At 50.9% G+C, this 24117-nt stretch overlaps 1 protein-coding gene across 1 annotated transcript in view; it reads left to right on the top strand.

The window, feature by feature from the left end:
- The first annotated feature begins 10912 nt into the window (after positions 1-10912).
- The window catches only part of NTAQ1 (N-terminal glutamine amidase 1), a 222675-nt gene continuing 209470 nt past the window's right edge, over positions 10913-24117 (top strand). The window contains exon 1 of the mRNA XM_085604995.1: positions 10913-11096. Coding sequence (XP_085461121.1) covers positions 11002-11096 — 95 coding nt within the window. The 5' untranslated portion in view covers positions 10913-11001. The remainder of the gene's footprint in view (positions 11097-24117) is intronic.

Genomic DNA, 24117 nt, shown 5'->3' with positions numbered 1-24117 from the left:
CCCCAGGTGTGGCATTACATTTTGACCGACATCATAGGCGCCGGCCCCCGTGACGTTACGTCCTGCTGCTGGCTCGGGCTGCTGTTAAGCCCGTTGGAGGCTGGCCTAGGCTATGGCAAATTATAGCAGCGCTGATGGCACCGCCGTATGGTGGGAAATTAAAATCAGCCATGAACCCATGACCGCCGGACCGAACCCCACGGGACCGCAGTGCATGTAGAGCCCAATGTGCACTGCAGCAGTGGCACCTGACACGGTGCAAGTTTGCTGAGAGGAGCGACCAGTGTTGCAGCGGCCAGGCCAGGCTGTCATGATGAGCTTGCGGCGCTGCAGTAAATCCCGCGGCCAGCACTGTCCTGAAATGCAGCTCTCGCTGGCTGCCGGTGGCCGTCTCTGCAAATGAATCTTCATTCAAGTAAGCAAGTATGTGCCAGTAGCCCTCTGGAGTCAGGGGCATAAATTAAAAGCATTCAGTTAAAATTGCTGGTATTAATGCTTCAAATGTCATGCTTCAGCTTGTCTTGCTTTCATCCTTCCATGCAGGCATGACACACCTGCACTCGAGTCGCAGCCACAGACTTCACTAGAGACACCACAATACCTGTCTTACTCTGGCTGCTGAGAACTGATCGGATGAAGTAACGTTAGACTGCACTGCAGCTGGCCTAAACACACTCATTGACCCGTCTTCTACTAATGCCACTGATTTTCCACACAATTAATTGCCCAGCATGCATCATATACATTTTAAAAATGTGCCTTTCATTCACGATCTGGACAGCAGCGTGCACGCGATCTCAATCTACTACAACAGATGAGACCTTCGCCCTGCTCCATCCTCCCTCCCCTACACACCTCCAGGTTAGGATGCGTTATGGATGTATTTGGGTGGCACATAATTTGTGGGAAGAGAGTTGACAAAACTCAGTTGCTAGTGCTTAATGCTGCAGTAGACAGCAGCACAGCAGACCTCTCCACCTATCAATTATAGCGCTGCTCATGAACGAGCACATAGTGCAGCTTATTGAAAAAATGAACACTCAATAGATTTTGACCGGCTTGTCATTCCTACCTGCCTTTTATATACATGTTTTGGTGTGCATCTTTTCTGGGTTCACCTTGTTGGTTGCTGGGACGTCTGGGTTCACCTTGTTGCTTGCTGGGAAGTCCAAGCATTCCTAGATTCCTTTGGCTTGCAGGAAGGATCGGATGAAAATAAAACTGGAAGAACTACAAGCCCCAGAAAGGCCCTCCCTGGGAATCATAACACTTTCCTGTGCACAGGAAGACACTATCAGAGGCTCGAAGTAAGTTCAGTGCGATCAGCAGTGAGCAGAACCGAGGGATACGGCAGGAGGCGTGGGATGTGCACAGAGGATCAAGGCCTCAAGGTAGCCTAGCCCCTACTGGTAAGGAGAATTCCTGGGAGGGAGAGGAGCGCAGGCAGGGAATCCCAGATAGCAGAAAGCAGTCCAGAGGGTGAACAATAGGCAGCCCCATTGACCTGCAGTATACACCTTACCCATGTCCCTCTGTAACCCCTATCCATTCTGTGTGCACTTGCACTGGCTGTGGGAGTCTGTGGACATCTTTTGTACACCAATCAGGCCCCGGCCTCCCAGATACTTCCTACAGAACCCATAGGAGGGCCGTGAGTCACATGTAAACACCTTAACTTTCAATACTTAGTCTATTGACAGCCTGTATAACCTTTTTAAATGTCAGGATGTAACCTCTGTTCCTTCTCTGTGCACCCTGCTCTCCTATATAAACCCCTAGCCATACGGACTTCCTTTGTACACTGTGACTTGCAAACCCGAGCCTCCTGTAGCAGGCCTGCCAAGTATCACGCATCAGATGTGACTAACGCATTTCAGTGTGGTGTTCCGCATCACTGCACTGAAATGCATTGTCATGCATTTTAATGCCTTTGTCTCACTCTGCTGTAGCAGCGCTGAAACTGGCTACGCCAGGCTGCTAGCGCGCGCACCGGCGCGCCTGTGACACCTGTGCACCAGCTCTACTGCTCCCGGCAGACTTGCCGGCCCGGGCACTGCCATCAGCACAGGCTCAGACAGTAAACAGTTAATGATCCTGACTTGTGCACTGCTGCCTACTACAATGTATCCCGGCTGAGGCAATCCTTTGCCCGATACCGAGACACCCTGGCGGGGCCTGCTGCCTTCAGCAGCGGGGCGATGTGACCTGACCTCACATCCTGGCTGGTCCTGGAAGGAAGTGAGGTCGGATTCAGGAAGCGGGGCTGCCATGACCCCTGCCGCGACAGCAGCCCATGTGAAACCCAGTGTGGAGCAGTGGGCCTGCTGCTGAGTCTCATTGAGTCTAATGCCGGGGTGGCGCAACGTGCCCGTTTACTGAGGGAGAGACTAGTAGTATGGCGGCAATTAAACGCAGGCAGTAATGTTTTTTGGGCGCACAACTTACCAGGCTGTGTGCCGCAGTAGTTTGCTGCCCCATCATGCTGCTGGACCACAGGGAGAGCACTGAGCAGAAGCGGTCAGACATTAATCTGTGCAGAGAGAAGATCGCTAGAATTCTGAGTGCCTCCACAATGCCGTGCTGAAAGAAGAGATCACTCTCGCCCCATCCGCAACTCAGGTCTGACAATTCGTGTTGATTTCTGACATTATGAGGTCGATTTACAACACGCTGGTGTCGCTTGGCAAATTGGGCTCAGCTGAGCTCACTGACATTTATTAAGAGCAGGACCACGGCTGCTCTCTGTCATGGGGCCTCTGTAGTTCCCCTTACTAAAGTACATTAAAATCCCCTGGGGTGGCACCTTCCCTGTTGCCAGCAGCTGTTTTTACGGCATGCAGTGCTCAGCTTCCTTACTACTTCGGGGACACAAAATGCTGGTTACAGTCCAGCAATTAAAAAATCTGGGAGTTCGATGTTCACAGCACGTCTAGTTTAGGAGCTCTGTAGGTTTTAGGCCTCGCTCTGTGAGCTCAGGGATATTTGATTTTAACCCACAATGACGAGGAATTTAGAAGAGAACAGGGGCCCTAAATGAACTATGGCTATCAAAGCACTGGCGAGGAAACATTACAAAAAAAAAAAATTACTATGAAAAATGCAGACGTTTTTACTGTGGGTAATTGCAGCTTATGTAATGTAAGTAGCAATACACTTGAAAACTGGATCAATTAACACTGAGATACTAACAAATGAAATGCATTTTTTGTGTCTTATAGAAATTACTAAATGTACTCAATGCCTTCAACTTCAAATACAGAAAGGCATTTCAGTTTCACTTGAGTGCTATGGAGAGACCATAAAGTCCTCTCAGTATAGGTTAGATTATTTTTTTTAATTGAAATAAGATCTTTTTGAATCAAAGGTTAGTGGTTCTTGCAGTGATGTTTTTTGTTTATTAGTGCCTCTTCAGTTTGTTGCTGTGGTGCATGAACCATCGTACTGGCCCACCACAGATTATAGTGAGCAATGCCATCACTGCTGCAAAAGTAGACTAAAAAAGTGAGAAAGAAAAGATGTAGGAGGATTCAAGGGAGAGGACAGAACTAGGAAAGAAAGCATGAGAGAAAGAAAAGGAGTCTGAGATAGGAGAGTGGGGATGGAGGAGTGAAAGAAAGAAAGTGTGGGACAAAAGAAAGAAGTGAAACCCATAAAATGAGGAAATCGAGTGTAAAAGAGCCATATAGAAGAAACAGGAAAAGTGGATGGAGGGGTGACAGATGAACAGAGAATACAGGGAAAGAATAAAAGTTGAGGAGAAAAAGCGGGCAGAGAGAACAGTGTGAGAAAGAAGAAGAATGGATGGAAGCGCAAGGAAGGAGAATGCAAAGGAGAGAAAGCAAGAGGAGGAAAAGCAAACAGTGAGAAGTTTGAGAAAGGAAGAGTAGATGAAAGAGCAAGGGAAGAGAGCACAAGTGAGAGAATTGGATGAGGGAAATTGGACAGAAAGAGTGGGGAGAACTAGACCAGCTTCAGTGCATCCATCTGGTTCCAGTTATCAAGTTTGCTGATCTCTGAAGGTGGCATATATTTCCATTATCTGAAGTTGCACTCTGTAAAGCACTGCTCCTTTACCCTGTTACCTAAGTTTGGACCATCACCTAGCAATGCTAGGACAGAACTAATGGGCAGATTAGCACATATTTAGTGATTGTGCTGGCCTGTAATAGAACAGCACTGTTTTTCTCTTGCCTGCTGTACATTGCACCCCTCTCGTTTTGTCACCATCCTGCATAAATTATTTAAACATTTTCAAAGGGCAGGGGCCACAAACTCAGCGGTCTCAACAACACCATTCTGTTTTTGCTTCAGAACCACTCTTTTAAAAATTCAGGCTTATCTTATTGGAAGAAGGATTTAAGATATTGCCCTTAAATGAGCAATTGAAAGATGTTGATCTCTGTTATGGGCATTTCTAGACCATTACATTGCACAAAAGTCTCATTTCTGTACTTTATCTCATGGCGGTTGAAATAATGCATTTGTTCTTGCAATGAAGTCTCGCTCATAGTGTGACATATGGCATTGGAATGTCACTCATGATGACACTGAAAACATTTAAATGTTGCTTATGAGGCAGCAGAAAACTTGGCAGCTATGACTGAGGGTTCTACTTTGCAGCAATCGCACTTTCAGTCTGCACAAAATGGAGTTCAGCCACATAAGTACAGTTAGTACAGCTGAAAGCTCTGCATCGCAGTGAGTTGCTGTCTGCAGTACGATTAGGTGCTTTGCAAGTCTTTTTAAGATCTTCTTAGAGTTTCTTGCTGCTCAAATGGGTGTAGTTTCAGTTATTTAAACATTTCCCTCTTCTTCATTCCTTGATTTTGCTCAAGAGAAAGTGTCACTCATATTCGCTGAATGTCACTGTAGAGATCCGCTCTAGCGTTTTGAGCGCCCCAGTGCATGCTGGGTAGAGGCGTGGCTTTGCGGCACTCGGCGCGAATAGAGCAGGCGAGCGGGAGTGTTCCCGGCGCTCGGTCTGAACATAGTAATAAAGAATTACCTTTCAAAACGAACGACAGTGCCAGGGTCATTTGTGCACGACGTAGCAACGTTACAATGGCGACGAGGCTGAGAGGAGACCAGTGCAAAGCCCAGGCACCTCGTGAAGAGAAACCGAGCGTGGCAGAGGTACACCATCATCTCCGGGAAGTGGGGATAACAGTCCAGAGCGCCACAGGCATCCCGAGGTCGCAGCTTGCAGAAGGAGCGACGAGCAGGCGAACAAAAACGCGGAAGAGGCGAGATCCACAGGAAGAGACCTCAGAAGTACAGGAGACCTGGCCGGGTAGCAGAGGCAACACACCAAAGGCACAGGGCACACCCACGCAGGGGCTACACCTGGGAGAATCATCACCGGGCGTCGCAGAGGCAACCAGCACCGAAATGCGCCAAAAGACACGGGAAGCAGGAGAAAGTACTAGGCGGCAACAACACAGCACAGAGTGCCGCCAGAAGCGACCCAGGCCCCAATAGAGAAGAGAACGACAGACCTAGCGACCCCAGGGCCATCGAAGAGGGGGCCAGGCAGCCTTTCGCCCACGCAAGCAGGCAGCTCAGGAGAAAGACAGGCTCCAGGGAGTCCACCAGAGACAGAAGACAGGAGGAGCGCAGCACAAGACGAGAGGGGCAGGATGTGCGCGCAAACGACGTCCCTCACCAACTTAGTGCCCTTCCTACCCAAAAGAGGACACCCGGCAATGCCCTGGGAAGACTGGAAACGGTTTTTCCTGAACTATATTGAAGCCCTAGAAGAAGAAGGTGAAGGGGAGTTCTCAAGTGCGAGGAAAAAGAAAATACTACTGCACAACCTAGGCCCAGAGGGCATCAGGGTATACGACAGCTTGGTAAAGGAGACCAGACCTGCGACGGACACGGAAGTGTTCCAACACGCGCTGGAAGATCTAGACGCTCACTACAGGCCAGTGGTGTGCATGGCCATTGACAGGTGCAATTTCTTCCAGAGAAAACAGAACAAGGGAGAGTCCGTAGATGAGTATGTTGTGGCGTTAAAGAAGATGGCAGTAACCTGTAAATTTGGCGCACTTCACGACGAACTCATCAGGGACCAGATCATCATGCACACAACCAACGCAGCCATACAGGAGAAACTATGGGTCAATGGGGACGCTCCGCTAAAGGAAGTGGTGGCGTTAGTGAAGAAGGCAGAACTATCTAAATGGTGCGCAGAAGCGGCCAGAAGAGAGGGCAGCGAACGCACGCCAGTCTGCAGGGTAACAGACAGAGGCAGACCAGACGCTCCGAAACAGCAGACACCAAGCAGTACGAGGTATCAGAAGAAGTTCCCTCAGAAGACCATGAAGAACCAGAAGCCACAGGGAAAACGGAAAATTATGTGCTACCGGTGCGGCAGCCAAACACATCAAGGCAACGACAAAGTGTGTCCCGCGTTTCGCGCCAAGTGCACATACTGCAACATAATGGGGCACTACGAAAAAGTATGCAGGCGCAAGCACAACAGGGCAGACGTGAAATTCGTGGCACAAGAACCCTGAGGGGGAAGAGGAACCCCAAGAAGAAGAAGACGAAGAGGACAAGGTCTTATGCATTGACAATCAAATCTTGGGAGTGAATTGCACACAAACCAAGAAACCAGAGTTACAGATGAAGATTGGAGGGGTACAAGCGCACATAGTGGCAGACTCGGGCTCCCCATACACGATCATTCAAAGAGCCATATGGGAAAACGAATTCGTTTCCAAGGTTGGGGATAAACTACTACCCACCGACATCCATCCGGTCATGTTCACCGGAGAACCCATACCCATGGTAGGACATCGGAAGTTGATGTTCGAGTTCAAAGGACGCAGAGCAGAAGGGAAGCTGTACGTGGCAGAGAAAGGACCCTCTGTACTGGGGTGGATGGCCAAGGGAACTTGGGAATACAACTCAATCCAGGAGGCTCCAAACAAGTACTACTGATAGAAACAAACCAAAAGAAAGAAGAGGGCAAGTGGATGGAAGAATATCCCGAGGTGTTTAAGGGAACCATAGGGAAGATGACAAAATTCACACACAAAATACGACTCAAGGCAGGAGCGAAACCAGTGAGCCACAAAGCCCGAAATATTCCCTTCAGAAGCAGGGAGGCAATCCAGGAAGAATTGAGATGGTTAGAAGCGAACGGAGTCATAGAAGCGATTGAGAGCGCAGAGTGGCTGGCGCCACTGGTGGTAGCCCAGAAACCGAATGGGAAGGTGCGTCTATGTGTGGACCTGAGGGAGTTCAATAAGAACATTCTAGTAGACAAATTCCCGTTGCCCAGGATAAACGAGATGTTAGCAATGACCAAGGATGTCGAATGGTTCTCCACCATAGACCACACCTCCGCGTATCACCAAATTGCATTGCATGCCACCTGCAACCATCTGACATCGTTCATTACGCCATTCGGGTGTTACAAGTTCCTCAGGATGCCCTTCGGTCTAGCGTCGGCGGCGGCGGTATTCCAAAAACTGATGCATAGGTTGTTCCAAAGGGTGGAAGGTGTCCAGTACTTCCAGGACGACATCCTAGTCATGGGGAAATCCCAGGAACACCATGACAAGAAACTACACACAGTGCTAGCGATCTTAGCTCAAAACGGACTCACGGCGGAATGGCAGAAGTGCAGATTTGGAGTCGACTCGGTGACCTACCTGGGCCACGAGATCAGCGGAAGAGATATAGAACCGAAAAGAGCAAACATGGCGGCCATAAAGGATGCCCCCACACCGACAAGGAAGGAAGATGTCCGCTCCTTCTTAGGCATGGCTGAGTTCTACAGCAAGTTTGTCTCGCATTTCGCGACCAAAACGCACCACATAAGGCAACTCTTGAAAGAAAAGAACGTGTTCAGGTGGACGCAGGAGGAGCAAGATGAATTCAAGAGCATAAAACAAGACATCTGCACAGCTATCCCCCTGGAAGGGTTCGATCAAGCAGCATTGTCCATCCTAACCACCGACGCCAGTGACAAGGGCCTGGGGGCAGTCCTGATGCAGAGAGCCCGGGGTGGAGACGTCACTACCGTCAGCTTCGCTTCAAGAGCCCTAGCGGCGAACAAAGAAAAATTTAGTTTCATAGAGAAGGAGATGCTGGCGACGGTGTGGGCCATGGAACGGTTCAGACAGTACTTCTGGGGCGCGAAGTTTCTACTCAGGACCGACCACAAGCCACTAGTGAAAGTATTGACCTCGAGCGGACATGCGCATGCGACACCTCGCATTGCAAAGATGAGCCTGAGGCTTTTGAACTACGTATATGATGTGGAGTACATCCCTGGTTCCAAAAACAAGGTGGCAGACTTCTTGAGCAGGGCAGCCGCCACGGAGCCCGCAGGAGAGCGGGAACCTTCGGAATGGGAAGAGTACATGGTAGCAGTCACGCAGGACCACGAAGGAGCTGTCAGCGCACAGGAATGGGAAGAAGCGTACAAAGCGGACGAATCAATAAACACAGTGAAAAGCTATGTGACACAAGGGTGGCCCGACAAAAGGCATCTAGACAGCGAGCTGAGGAAGTACTGGGAGATCCGGGAAGAACTGTCCATTGGAGACAATCCAGTGTTTCTACTGAGAGGAGACAAGGTAGTCCCTCCGACCTCACTCGTGAGCCATCTTTTAACCATCCTACACGAGGGACACTTGGGGATCATGAAAACTAAAGCGAGAGCGAAGCAGGCATACTGGTGGCCAGCCATGGATGCTCAGGTAGAAAGACACGTCAGGACGTGTGAACAATGTAACAGGGCCGATAAGACGCAAACCTTACTACGTCCACCACTGGGGAAATTCCCAGGGATGTCAAGCCCCTGGGAAACGCTGTCAGTGGACATCCTGGGTCCAGTCCTGAACGCGGAAGGAGTACCAAAGTACCTCATAGTGGCAGTGGACAGATACTCAAAATGGCCAGAGGTGGATGTATGCGAAAGTGCCGACACCGAGACGGTGTTAGCATTCCTCACTGCCACATTCCTGAGAGAAGGAATACCAAAAGGTGATAACGTGTGACAACGGCCCACAATTTGTGTCAGAACGATGGAATGCCTTCATGACCAGGAACGGAATTGAAGTTAAACACACCCCAATCTACCACCCGGCGGGGAACGGACTTGGCGAAAGGTTTAATCGAGTGATAATGGGATCCATACAAGCGGCTATCAGTGCGGGGCAACAGTGGGAGAAGGAACTCCAACGCATGCTCTGGGCGTACCGCATCACTCCGACCAACACCGGGTACAGTCCGTTCAAGATTCTAAGGGGGCGAGATCCTTTTACGAAGGACAATGTAGCGTGGAAGCACCTTATGGTACAAAGCAAATGGTCACCTGCGGTGGTGAGGCGCAACCTGGCTAAAGCACAAGCATTATACACAGAGTACTATAACAAACGCCGAAATACCAAAGAAGTGACCCTGGAGAAGGGAGAGTGGGTAAGAGTAAAGCATGCCACGCTAAAAAGAAAGGGAGAAAGTAAATTCAGCCCGCTGCTGCAGGTGATAGAAACATATACCAGGTCAGCCTTATTGAGCGACGGGAAGGTATGGTCGCAGGACAGAATGGCAAAATGCAATAGGATTTTGAAGTGGGAAGACCCGGAGGACAGGAGAACACCGAGCCAGACAATGGAGGATGAACCGGAAGGAGAAGAAAGTCAAGCGGCGGAGGAGTCAACCCCAACATCTCATGGGAAAGGAGGGGAGATTCAGAGCCGGAAGACTTTAGGAGGAAGTAGAGAAGGAGTAATGAACAGGCAAGATCGCTTCATAGAAGCAGGGATTCAGGTAAAAGAAAAAGGAGAACAAGGAGAGGTTGCAGCCGGAGGAGAATCCCCAACTAGAGGAGAAAAGGTGGTTCCAGAGAAAAGACAGAACTGTACGAGATCGGGCAGAGAGATCAAGATGCCAAGAAGGTTTGAGGACTATGACACGCACACCAAGTAAGACTGTAATATGGGGGACCACAATTGGTTTTGGGTAAAGGCTTAAAGGGGGGAGATATGTAGAGATACGCTCTAGCGTTTCGAGCGCCCCAGTGCATGCTGGGTAGAGGCTTGGCTTCGCGGCACTCGGCGCGAATAGAGCAGGCGAGCGGGAGTGTTCCCGGCACTCGGTCTGAACATAGTAATAAAGAATTACCTTTCAAAACGAACGACAGTGCCAGGGTCATTTGTGCACGACGTAGCAACGTTACAGTCACTCATAATTACACTGAAATTATGAAAATGTCACACATAAGTAGTCTGAAACCTTGGCAGCTATGCTGTAGTGTAAGCGGTAGCTAGGTCTCCGGGGTCCCACGATGCTCCTCCATTTCTGGTGGTTGCAGTAGTTTTAAGAATTTAAGAATTTCTTGTTGCTCAAATGGGTGTAATTTCTGATATTTATGTTTCCCCCATCTTCATTGCTTGATTTTGCTCCAGAGAAAGTGTCACTCATAGTCATTGAATGTCACTCATAATTACACTGAAATTATGAAAATGTCTCACATAGCATTCTGAAACCTTGGTAGCTATGCAAAATAAAGCAATTGTTGCTTTAGAATTCGGGAATCTCCAGCTTGGGCCGGGTCGGTTGATTTGCACGCGGATTAACAAGTAAACCCTATTGGATCCCAAAGAGGAAGCATTTCAGTTCAAAATGGCGCCCAATTTTTATCAATTGAGTTTGGGCTGCTAGGAATCCAACCGCTCTCTTCTCACTATGCCTATAAAGCCATCTTGAGTACTTGCCATACATCACCTACTACTGACGATTTTAAAATAGAAAAAAATATTCTGGCGTGAAGGAACAGCAGCCTGGTAATCCTAGCACGCTCCGAAGCAGATTTCACGCGTTCCATAAAAATAGTGAAAGGACTTGTGTAGCAGGCTGACCACGAGAAATCTTTGGCAGGAACTATTGCACGAGCATTTGGCTCCCTCTTGTGGCAGCGTATGTTCGCGACAACCAAAGCTTCCTGCTCGGGATCGGGCATGTGTACCGCAGGCTCTGCTGACCATGAGCGCCTCGCTGCCCTCATTCCCCATACCTGCGACCAGTGGCCCCATCACCATCGCCCCTAAGAACGCCTGCACCTACACCAGCTGCTACTGGTAAGGTATTCGCGTGCTGTCACGTAACGTTATTGGCCTGCCGTACCACTTTACTTCATTGAGGTGTGTAGACGACGGACTAGATAGATCAAAGAACTAACGCTAAGGAAACAGAGGAAGGACTACTATAAAATGAAAGTAGAAGACACAAACGAGGGGCCTGAACTGACATTGTACCAAGTCTTTGCGGAATTTATCAAAAGTAGGCGCCAGCTGAGAGGCGGGGAGTCATTTCCATTACCTGAAACCATATACGTCTCTAGTGCTCGAAAATGAAGCTTTTTTTTAATGTCTTCAATACCTAGGGCATTACAGTGCATTAATTTCTAGTCTTGAAGGGCTGCTGACTTTACTGTATTCATGTTCTTAACTTTTCAAGGAACAACACTGACCAATTTCTGAACAATGAGTGTAAAAAAACGTTAAATTAATCCATGTAGTTTCTGCTTATATTTAACATGGTTTACTTAATCTTGCCTTCATTTTGAGTGTTTGTTTTTTCCAGGATGTTGTGTTACTTTCTTTCAGGCTGCATATTACTCTAGTACAGTACATACTTGCAATTGAGTCGCATCCATGTGTTTACAATGGGTCACAATTGAGTTGTCACTAATGGCAGTGCGAGTTCTCAAAGTTCTGTCAGGGGCAAAAAGGTGTTGAAAATTCTTATTGTATTGTAATTGCATTTATATAGCGCTTACTACCCCTGACGAGGCGTCGAAGCGCTTTATTGTGTAAGCTAGATTTTTTTTTTAATTCTATGTTAGGACTGGAGGCTCCGATTATGCTCCTTTAAAGCTGTGCTACCATCACTGATACTACATCTGCAATCGGTTTATAAGTCCGCTGCTTCTAGGACATCATCTAGATTGGAACCCAAGGCAAAAGATTTTGAAGCCATTGCCCCCCTGGCTGAATGCGCCCCCAAAAATTAATGTGACCATACCAGCCTCTGATAAAAACCAACGCATTCAACAGGCTAGAGTAGCGGATGCCACAGGTTTGAAGGGTTTTTGCAATGCAGTGTGTACCTGCCCTCCCGGGTCTTCAAGGAATTTGCTGGTGGCAGCCTTATAAGCTTTGTAGAAATGCACAACACATAATCGTGCATTATTGGGAAAAGCAGAATAAGAAGCTTATCTGGAGTTAGACTTAGTTCTTCTGGAAAAGGAGAAAAAAACTACCAGAGAGATTGAGGGCGCAAACATCTCTTTTTTTTCTTTCTTGTAAAATCATTTTTATTGGCATTTCGTTATTTCGCAGTACACATATATTGTTTATGACCATAATGTAAACACAGTACATATTAACATCGTGCCATCTGGTATACAGTTGTGCCAGCCGTCAGTAACGGCAAAGATCATATTCAACTAGTTATCCTAGCTGTTTAGGGGGCACGTGCTAACTTCCCATGAGGCACAGGGTCAGACTGATTTGCATATGGCCATGTCTGAACTGGGGTGGCAGAGTGGGCTAAAGAACGGTGATGGATCAAACCCGGATCTGTTGACTGGGTGTGAGTGTTTGATTGGTTCCGATGCTCCGTCCATCACCACCCCCTTTTGTACCGCTTTGTTCGCCATAAGTTGGCAGGGTATGCTCAGACGTGAGTCCCTTGCTCACTTTGCCACTGGATTCAAGCAAGCCTGGCTGAAGACGGCTGAAATGCCAGAAACCGGTCCTAGGAAGCTTGTTTCCGGTCCAGGGAAGGCATGGCTTGGCAGTTCGGGCTGGACTGTTCCCATGAGGCACAGGGTCAGACTGATTTGCATATGGCCATGTCTGAACTGGGGTGGCAGAGTGGGCTAAAGAACGGTGATGGATCAAACCCGGACCTGTTGACTGGGTGTGAGTGTTTGATTGGTTCCGATGCTCCGTCCATCACCACCCCCTTTTGTACCGCTTTGTTCGCCATAAGTTGGCAGGGTATGCTCAGACGTGAGTCCCTTGCTCACTTTGCCACTGGATTCAAGCAAGCCTGGCTGAAGACGGCTGAAATGCCAGAAACCGGTCCTAGGAAGCTTGTTTCCGGTCCAGGGAAGGCATGGCTTGGCAGTTCGGGCTGGACTGTTCCCATGAGGCACAGGGTCAGACTGATTTGCATATGGCCATGTCTGAACTGGGGTGGCAGAGTGGGCTAAAGAACGGTGATGGATCAAACCCGGATCTGTTGACTGGGTGTGAGTGTTTGATTGGTTCCGATGCTCCGTCCATCACCACCCCCTTTTGTACCGCTTTGTTCGCCATAAGTTGGCAGGGTATGCTCAGACGTGAGTCCCTTGCTCACTTTGCCACTGGATTCAAGCAAGCCTGGCTGAAGACGGCTGAAATGCCAGAAACCGGTCCTAGGAAGCTTGTTTCCGGTCCAGGGAAGGCATGGCTTGGCAGTTCGGGCTGGACTGTTCCCATGAGGCACAGGGTCAGACTGATTTGCATATGGCCATGTCTGAACTGGGGTGGCAGAGTGGGCTAAAGAACGGTGATGGATCAAACCCGGATCTGTTGACTGGGTGTGAGTGTTTGATTGGTTCCGATGCTCCGTCCATCACCACCCCCTTTTGTACCGCTTTGTTCGCCATAAGTTGGCAGGGTATGCTCAGACGTGAGTCCCTTGCTCACTTTGCCACTGGATTCAAGCAAGCCTGGCTGAAGACGGCTGAAATGCCAGAAACCGGTCCTAGGAAGCTTGTTTCCGGTCCAGGGAAGGCATGGCTTGGCAGTTCGGGCTGGACTGTTCCCATGAGGCACAGGGTCAGACTGATTTGCATATGGCCATGTCTGAACTGGGGTGGCAGAGTGGGCTAAAGAACGGTGATGGATCAAACCCGGATCTGTTGACTGGGTGTGAGTGTTTGATTGGTTCCGATGCTCCGTCCATCACCACCCCCTTTTGTACCGCTTTGTTCGCCATAAGTTGGCAGGGTATGCTCAGACGTGAGTCCCTTGCTCACTTTGCCACTGGATTCAAGCAAGCCTGGCTGAAGACGGCTGAAATGCCAGAAACCGGTCCTAGGAAGCTTGTTTCCGGTCCAGGGAAGGCATGGCTTGGCAGTTCGGGCTGGACTGTTCCCATGAGGCACAGGGTCAGACTGATTTGCATATGGCCATGTCTGAACTGGGGTGGCAGAGTGGGCTAAAGAACGGTGATGGATCAAACCCGGATCTGTTGACTGGGTGTGAGTGTTTGATTGGTTCCGATGCTCCGTCCATCACCACCCCCTTTTGTACCGCTTTGTTCGCCATAAGTTGGCAGGGTATGCTCAGACGTGAGTCCCTTGCTCACTTTGCCACTGGATTCAAGCAAGCCTGGCTGAAGACGGCTGAAATGCCAGAAACCGGTCCTAGGAAGCTTGTTTCCGGTCCAGGGAAGGCATGGCTTGGCAGTTCGGGCTGGACTGTTCCCATGAGGCACAGGGTCAGACTGATTTGCATATGGCCATGTCTGAACTGGGGTGGCAGAGTGGGCTAAAGAACGGTGATGGATCAAACCCGGATCTGTTGACTGGGTGTGAGTGTTTGATTGGTTCCGATGCTCCGTCCATCACCACCCCCCTTTTGTACCGCTTTGTTCGCCATAAGTTGGCAGGGTATGCTCAGACGTGAGTCCCTTGCTCACTTTGCCACTGGATTCAAGCAAGCCTGGCTGAAGACGGCTGAAATGCCAGAAACCGGTCCTAGGAAGCTTGTTTCCGGTCCAGGGAAGGCATGGCTTGGCAGTTCGGGCTGGACTGTTCCCATGAGGCACAGGGTCAGACTGATTTGCATATGGCCATGTCTGAACTGGGGTGGCAGAGTGGGCTAAAGAACGGTGATGGATCAAACCCGGATCTGTTGACTGGGTGTGAGTGTTTGATTGGTTCCGATGCTCCGTCCATCACCACCCCCTTTTGTACCGCTTTGTTCGCCATAAGTTGGCAGGGTATGCTCAGACGTGAGTCCCTTGCTCACTTTGCCACTGGATTCAAGCAAGCCTGGCTGAAGACGGCTGAAATGCCAGAAACCGGTCCTAGGAAGCTTGTTTCCGGTCCAGGGAAGGCATGGCTTGGCAGTTCGGGCTGGACTGTTCCCATGAGGCACAGGGTCAGACTGATTTGCATATGGCCATGTCTGAACTGGGGTGGCAGAGTGGGCTAAAGAACGGTGATGGATCAAACCCGGATCTGTTGACTGGGTGTGAGTGTTTGATTGGTTCCGATGCTCCGTCCATCACCACCCCCTTTTGTACCGCTTTGTTCGCCATAAGTTGGCAGGGTATGCTCAGACGTGAGTCCCTTGCTCACTTTGCCACTGGATTCAAGCAAGCCTGGCTGAAGACGGCTGAAATGCCAGAAACCGGTCCTAGGAAGCTTGTTTCCGGTCCAGGGAAGGCATGGCTTGGCAGTTCGGGCTGGACTGTTCCCATGAGGCACAGGGTCAGACTGATTTGCATATGGCCATGTCTGAACTGGGGTGGCAGAGTGGGCTAAAGAACGGTGATGGATCAAACCCGGATCTGTTGACTGGGTGTGAGTGTTTGATTGGTTCCGATGCTCCGTCCATCACCACCCCCTTTTGTACCGCTTTGTTCGCCATAAGTTGGCAGGGTATGCTCAGACGTGAGTCCCTTGCTCACTTTGCCACTGGATTCAAGCAAGCCTGGCTGAAGACGGCTGAAATGCCAGAAACCGGTCCTAGGAAGCTTGTTTCCGGTCCAGGGAAGGCATGGCTTGGCAGTTCGGGCTGGACTGTTCCCATGAGGCACAGGGTCAGACTGATTTGCATATGGCCATGTCTGAACTGGGGTGGCAGAGTGGGCTAAAGAACGGTGATGGATCAAACCCGGATCTGTTGACTGGGTGTGAGTGTTTGATTGGTTCCGATGCTCCGTCCATCACCACCCCCTTTTGTACCGCTTTGTTCGCCATAAGTTGGCAGGGTATGCTCAGACGTGAGTCCCTTGCTCACTTTGCCACTGGATTCAAGCAAGCCTGGCTGAAGACGGCTGAAATGCCAGAAACCGGTCCTAGGAAGCTTGTTTCCGGTCCAGGGAAGGCATGGCTTGGCAGTTCGGGCTGGACTGTTCCCATGAGGCACAGGGTCAGACTGATTTGCATATGGCCATGTCTGAACTGGGGTGGCAGAGTGGGCTAAAGAACGGTGATGGATCAAACCCGGATCTGTTGACTGGGTGTGAGTGTTAGATTGGTTCCGATGCTCCGTCCATCACCACCCCCTTTTGTACCGCTTTGTTCGCCATAAGTTGGCAGGGTATGCTCAGACGTGAGTCCCTTGCTCACTTTGCCACTGGATTCAAGCAAGCCTGGCTGAAGACGGCTGAAATGCCAGAAACCGGTCCTAGGAAGCTTGTTTCCGGTCCAGGGAAGGCATGGCTTGGCAGTTCGGGCTGGACTGTTCCCATGAGGCACAGGGTCAGACTGATTTGCATATGGCCATGTCTGAACTGGGGTGGCAGAGTGGGCTAAAGAACGGTGATGGATCAAACCCGGATCTGTTGACTGGGTGTGAGTGTTTGATTGGTTCCGATGCTCCGTCCATCACCACCCCCTTTTGTACCAACTCGCTACATGAGAGCACGAGTCATTTTCTGCTTGATGTAGTGTAGTCCTGTGTTGATCTGCGTTGCTGGTATTGGGGTACACTGCTTATTGTGTTTTTAATAAGGAACCTAACTCTTCAACAAGGGCAACTGTAACTGGGGTTCCCTGTATATGAGATATAGCATTATGATGGGGGCAGGTGGGCTGATTTGTCTTTTTTGGTCTTTGAGCTATATGAAACCTGATGTGAGTTGGGAATGTCAAATCGGAGTGTGCTGATTACTGTACGTACTCAGCTTGGGGCTGCACCCTGCAGCATATCAACTTTAAGGTGGGGGGCGGGTTACGTTAGGCTGTCTCATGACGTGACTATTTCGTAGGGTCTGGGGTGTCTTGCGCTGGTGACTCGTCTGTTGCTTCCTGCTTTAAGGAGTGAAGGCATAGCGCCCATTTCATGGATATGTGGCGCTTACGAGTACCTTTAATTTCTTCTGCTCTTAGCACCTCCTCCTCTGCCGCCCCTCTCCAGGCCGCTAGCAGTGGCCCCCCTGGTGCTCTACAGTGCATTGCTATAATTCTTTTGCTAATAGGATTGTTAGGGATGCGAAGCGTGTCTCTACTTTTTAGTGTTTTCAACACTTGGCAATGCCTAGCGCGCAGGCCTCCCATGTATGAATGTCTGTAAGCCCTGTTTTTGTATTTAACATGTTTTTATTAGGGTTTTTCATGTAATGCATTACAAGTAACAATCATCAGTATAAGCGTAAGTTATTGTACCACAGCACATCATAACATTAGGGACCTGTAAGGAAGTTAGCGTGTGCGTGTGCTGTAGTCCGTCAGTGGCTAAGATCTCCTGTGGTGTCTTGAGAGACTCGTCTTCCCAGTGGTCGGCTCTATCTGGCCCCCATGTATTTCGTCCTGGTCGTGCCTACATTTTCGGTCTCGGTCGGGGGTCGGCTGCACCTCCCCGTCGAGGTCCGAGCTGCGGTCCCTTCCTTCCTGGATTCCCTGTCATGTCATGTAACTACAAACAACGGTGTGTAAACCGCTAACTGGGGCTCTTGCTGCCTACGGGGCGGCTTGAAAAGGGGCCCTTGAGTAGGGGAGGGGCCTCGGAACTGGGTAGAGTAGGGGAGGGAAGGAGGTAGTGTGGGAAGTATGGGGGGAGGAGAGAGTGCGGGGTCGGCAGACGAGAGAATCTCGCGGTAGATTAGGTATGGACTGGTGGTAGGTGTGTGTGGTATGCTCCGGGTATCCCTGGGGGGGGGGGCGGTGGGCCCGCTACTTGGCATGAGGCGGGGGGATCGGGTTCATACTTGCCCTCGTGTCTAGGCATGTTGCCTGCCTTATGGGTCGCCTGTATCTCCTGTCACTTCGGGGCAGTCGGGGGGGGGGGCCGCCGGGGCGCGGGGGGCGGATTGTGTCAGGTCTGGGGTTTCCCCCGTCGCTCCTGTTTGCTTAAAAAGGATGAGGAGCTGAGCCCACTCCATAGATATCGGGTGTTTGCGGGCGCCTTTCGCCTCCTCCTCGCGTAGCAGCTCCTCCTCTGCTGCACCCCACTTGAGCACCGCGCCCACCCACGCCGGACTGGATGGCCCCTCCGGGGCCCTCCAATGCATCGCGATGTTCCTCTTCGCGAGGAGAAGGGCCAGGGAAATGAACTTCCTGGGTACCTTCGCGGATTTTCTCCTCGGGGTCATCCCCAACGCGCATTCCTCCCAGGTGGTGGCGGACGGGAGTTCGGTTGTTGCTTGAAGGGCTTGGTGTACTCCCCTCCAGAAACATTGTATGGACGGGCAGGCCCAGAACATATGTTTGAAATCGGCGTCTACCTGGTGGCAGCGGGGACATTCGAATCGGTCTGTAAGCCCTGTTACTGCCATGAGAGTGGCATGTATTGTGGACCAATATGTTTAGAGCACTGAGCAGTCCCAAAACATATGGAGAAAGGACCCATTGGGTTCTGGGCATCTAGGGCAAGTGAAGGACGTATTTGAGTAGTAGTGTTAGAGCTTTACGGGTGTCCGGTCGGCGCGGTGTAGTATGTGGAATTGTACATTTTTGAAGCGGTAGTTGCAGGACACGTTTTGGGGGGAACTCGAGTGCCCTCTCCCATTCTTTGTTGTGGAGTGGTTTCTGGATTTCTGCTTCCCATTTCTCACGAAGTAGAGTGAGGGTGATTGTGTTCAGTGCTCTCACTGCCTTATATAGCCATGTCACCAAGTGTTGCCCGGGGTCCCTCTGTAGCATTGTGTGCAAAACAGGGTGCGTGGGCGGCTCTGTGTCTATTGTGTGCCATACTCGGCAGCAGTCTCCTAGTAGCTGTCTGTGTCAGAGGAACTGTCCTCTTGGGAGTTCGGTGTCCGTAGCAAGTTCCGCAAATGTCTACAGCTGCCCGTTAACATAGAGGGAGCCCGTCGCCGTGACCGAGTGCTTAGTCCACACACGTAGTGCTCGCTCTGTGTAGTGAGCACGGCCTTTGGAGAATCCTACCAGTGGTTGGATGGGGGAGTACATGGGGGGCCTCCCGTTTCATCTTGTGTACCCGTTTCAGACATGTGCGTGCCACCATCACCTGCAGTGGGCACTCCCTTATTGGTTCAGCTACCATTAATAACATGCGGTGTATGATAGGAATTGGAGTAGGTCCTGTGTTTGTGTGGGTTTACCCTAATGCGCGGCCCGCTGTCCATCGTGACACCCATTGTAATTGGGTCGCAAGGAAGTATGCCTAGAAGGAGAGGCCACCCAGACCTCCCCGATCCATAGGTAACTGCAGTTTAGCGAGAGCAATTCAACTACGTCCTGATCCCCAGGTAAGGGTACCGAGGAGGGGATCCAGGTCACGAAAGAAGGGACGGGAGGAAACCACTGGGAGGTTAGTGAATTAATATAATAATCGCGGGACCAATAACATCTTGGCCACTGTGATTTTCCCAATGGGAGCCAGGGGAAGATCCTTCCAGAAGTTTTCGGAGGATCGGATCCCGGCCAGTGCCCTGCGGTGGTTTCCTTCATACATGTCTTGCGGCGTGTGGTACAGCCGTATTCCTAGGTATCATACCGCTGTGGCGCTCCATGATATGTCTATGCAGCCCAAATGTATTTTCTGGGGGGGGGAGGATGTCTGAGAGTTGATATATTGTGGACTTGGCCCAATTTACCCCTAGGCCCGTTACCGCCTCAAAGTCATGTAGTTTATTAAAAATTGGAGTGAGATCCGAAGTGATGTCACGGATGTAGATAAGCACATCATCTGCGTATAATGATACAGCATGGATCGTTTCTGCGATTGGGATGCCCCAACTCTCTCCCTCCGTACGGAGGCGGATCACAAGTGGCTCCATTGCCATTGCAGAAATCAAAGTGGAAAGCGGGCAGCCATGGCACGTGCCTCTGAGTATTGGAAATGAAGGTGACACATGGTGTTGGAAAACGAGGCAGCATCTGTGAGGCCTGCACCAATAACATGACTACGTTTGTCCTTCACTGGGAACCAAACACCCAATTGTAGCATATAAGCAAAAGGCAGTACGGCTGACCAATGTTAAGCACATCAATTTCAAAGTAAACGTTCAATTTTTTGAATAGGTGCAAACCATGTCCAGAGCAGGCCGTACTTGTGCTCTACTGGAAACCAGATATACAAAAAAAAATTTGAAATAGGGACGGTGCACCAAAGATTGAGAGTCTTTCCAAACGATCCAAATTTCGTCCTTTATTCTTTATTTAAATTTTTAAATTCAGACTCAGCCAACGCGTTTCGTTTCTTACGAACTTCGTCAGGGCCCAAACAATCGCATGTGAACAAGTTCCAAACGGTCAGTAAATAATCAACTCCAAAATGGTCCTGGTTTCGAATATCCGAAAAATGCGCGGCCTCTCAAATAATCAAATGGTGTAAGTACCCCTGAGTCCTATGTACGTCATCAAACAATCCAATTTTAATCAAGATTGCAGGCCACCTCCACCAAAGACTGTATCAATATTGAAACAACAATGTAGTTATATATTTAATGCCAATATGTTGGCTCCATTTTCTCGCAAAAGTCTCCTTCCTCTGATTCGTCGCGGAACCAGAGGAAGGAGACTTTTGCGAGAAAATGGAGCCAACTTATTGGCATTAAATATACAACTACAACCCCTCCACGACTTCAATTGTACTCATTCAGCGCTGGGACGCTCACGGGCAGCCATGCGCTTTAGAAATCCAGTAACATTTAACATTTAACATTGTTGTTTCAATATTGATACAGTCTTTGGTGGAGGTGGCCTGGAGACTTGATTAAAATTGGATTGTTTGATGACGTACATAGGACTCAGGGATACTTACACCATTTGATTATTTGAGAGGCCGCGCATTTTTAGGATATTCGAAACCAGGACCATTTTGGAGTTGATTATTTACTGACTGTTTGGAACTTGTTCACATGCGATTGTTTGGGCCCTGACGAAGTTCGTAAGGAACGAAACGCGTTGGCTGAGTCTGAATTTTAAAATTTAAATAAAGAATAAAGGACGAAATTTGGATCGTTTGGAAAGACTCTCAATCTTTGGTGCACCGTCCCTCTTTAAAAAAAAACCCAATTGTAGCACCTGACTCTCTGAGGGTAGCTTTGCGGAGCAGTATGAGGCTTACTCAAGGGAGGTGGTGTGGGCTAGTAATCGCCATTTGCAGGTGCGCAGAAATAACACTCAGTAATTGATTGTCCAGTCTGTACTTTGCTTGATAAAAGTAAGAGTACATTTATTAAACACACACACACTACTCAGTACTATGCACCAATTTAGCGCTTGGACGCCCCAGGGCAGCAACCGCGCTGTATAAATCCATTTTCATTTTCATTCATTTTCACAAATAAACATAAGCTGTGGAATTACTTTGTGACATTGCATAACATCTCCACCCCTCCCGCAAGGGGGGGGGGGTCTAGTACCACCACTCCCATGTATGCACATCATCTTGCCCCCAATGCAGTTAGTTGAACATAACCTGGAGCGAGGGCCCGGCGCACTGGCACCATCCCAGTGGTGACCCACCCCATTATCTCAACAGCCTTAAATATGGATAACCCTGCCTTGGTGACATACACCCCCACCTGTAGAACAAAGGTTCCAGCCCAGGAGGTGTTAAAATGCTGGCTGAGCCCTTGAGGGGTTATTCTTTTCAGGTCCCCATTAGGGAGGGACTTCCATTTTCGTGCTGAGGGAGACTGCGCTTCTCCAGCAGCCCCCCCCTGCACCTTGGCACACAGGTGGTGGTGACCCCGTTCTCCTCACCACAAGCAAAGAAAACGCTGACTTTTCCTTGCAGGCCAGTCCAGGCCTGCAAGGCATCATGGGCGCTCCTGCATATTAGAGCAGCGGCTCCCCCGCTGCCCTGGGGAGAGCCGCGCTGCCCATCAGCCTGGCGCTTCGCGCCACATCCAGTGCTCGGGGTGGGGCCCGGACCCCCAGGTGAGTGTATGCAGCGCGGGGAGCCCACCCACGGCCGCTCTTTGTTTTTCAGGGCCCGAACCCACCCGGGCCCCTCGCACCTCTTCTTGTCCTGTCGGGGTCCCAGTCCCACCCGGGTCCCCCGCATGCCGTCCCCTTGGGAGGGCAGCCCAGGGAGCCAACCCCCGGCTGCCCCTGCCGGCTCCCCACCCAGCCAGCACCCTCGCGTGCTGCCGCGGGAGCCGGCCAGGGAGTTCTGGTCTGCCCGCTCCGGTGGGCAGACGCGCAGGACTTCGCCGGCTTCGCTGGCCCCCGCCAGACCTCGGGGGAGTGCGATGGCACTCACTCCCCCACGCCTGCCATCACCTCGGGGCCCGGAGATGGGGTCCCAGGCCCCCTCGCCATCTTCTGTGGGGGCCAGGGTGGGCTCCTTGCACCCCACGCGAGCCTCCTCCTCCTCGGGGCCCGGGGATGGGGTCCTGGGCCCCTTGGGCACATTTTCACCAGGGTGCGACGGCGCTCCTCCGACTTTCATCTTCGCGGGGGGGGCGCGACGGCGCTCCCCTGCCTCCTTCCTCAGACGGGGCCGGAGTTGGGATCCCGGGCCCCTCCCCCTACACCTCTTCACGGGGAGCGCTACGGCGCTTCCCGGCTTTATGTTCGGCAGGGGCCAGGGTGGGCTCCTGGCACCCCGCGGGGTACATTCTTCACGGGGAGCGTGATGGCGCTCCCTGCCTTTACTTCTGTTGGGGGCAGCCCCCGGGAACTGACCTACCCCGGAGGCACATCATGGACTGGCGGTGGAGCCCCACGCGCTTTGTCGTCAGTCCTTTCAGAGGTCAAAGGTCGCCTACCTTCTGGGGGGTGTATCTCGGCCCCCAGGGGTCCGATCTTCACGATCTTGGCCTCTTCTTGCTCCTGGTGGCGCTTTCTTTCGTCCTCTGGGTCTCTGAGAGGGGGGAATCAGCAAGGCGCTGTCTTCACTGGCTCCCTGTGCCAGCCTTTCGCCTGGGTCTCCTCCTGGGCCTCTCTTCTCCCTGTGCAGAGACCCCTGCTTCTGCGCACTGGTCCTGGTCTCTTCTCCTGGCGCTGTTCAGGATCCCGGGACAGTCAGGGGGTTCCTCCTTCCAACTGCCCATTGCGCCAGGCTCCAGCACCTTCTGCCTCAGCAGACCACACCCCAAAGAGAGCTTCTCTTACTGTGCAAACACTTTTTAGAGTTTGGCGAGGAGGCTGGCAGGAGGTCTCTGTTTGTCCTATCAAACAGCGACACATCACTTCACTGCCCCTGCTCCCTCCTTCCTGCCCAGGTCTCTGGGTTGGTTCAAGATGGCGTCGTCCAGGGTCTCCTGCCAAATTGTCTCTGAAAGTCCCTTCCCCCCTCGCTGCCTTCCCTCCAGAGCGGCCTGGCACCAGGTGTCAGCTACTGATGGATGAACCTGTAGCTCCACCCATCTTCTCTGCTTGGAGTGGAGACCCTCGCCCTGGGAATGCTTGGTGTGCTGGCTGGGCCTCTGAGGCCATGGTTTGGAGAGGAAGGTCATTAATTCAGCCTGGCTGGGTGAGCCCCCAGCCAGGCCCTGGGGATGAGCTGACTCAGAGAAATATAATATTTCTGGATGACCCAAAAGCAGTACAAATATGACTTGGGACTCTGCAGAATACTTCTTCTCACATAGGTTACAGTGGACTTTGGTGCGTGTCTGGAATTTGTAGGCCCTAGGAGAGTAAAACTAGCCCATCTGCTCCCTATCCCCATAAGAGAATAATGGAATATACACTGTAAAGCACACTGACTTTCCCTGGCATGTTTCTTCCCTCTGTATAAAGCCTATTCTATGTCACCACCCAATTCTGCATAAGTCCTGCCACACCATTCACGTTGTAGCTGCTCCTGGACTGCGCACGCCAGGAATCTGTCCTGCGCAGCCCACACACGTGTGCACACGCATGTACACACATGTCTGCATGTGACCAGCCCGGTCCCCCTTACTCCAGCTGCTGCGCAGCGGCCCAGTCAAGCTAAGGGGACACCAGTAAAATCC

This window comes from Triturus cristatus, chromosome 5_1 (genome assembly GCF_964204655.1).
Source record: "Triturus cristatus chromosome 5_1, aTriCri1.1, whole genome shotgun sequence".
Classification (NCBI taxonomy): Eukaryota; Metazoa; Chordata; class Amphibia; order Caudata; family Salamandridae; genus Triturus; species Triturus cristatus.
Note: the sequence above shows the minus strand (reverse complement) of the source record. Positions and strands in the feature narration are given on the sequence as shown.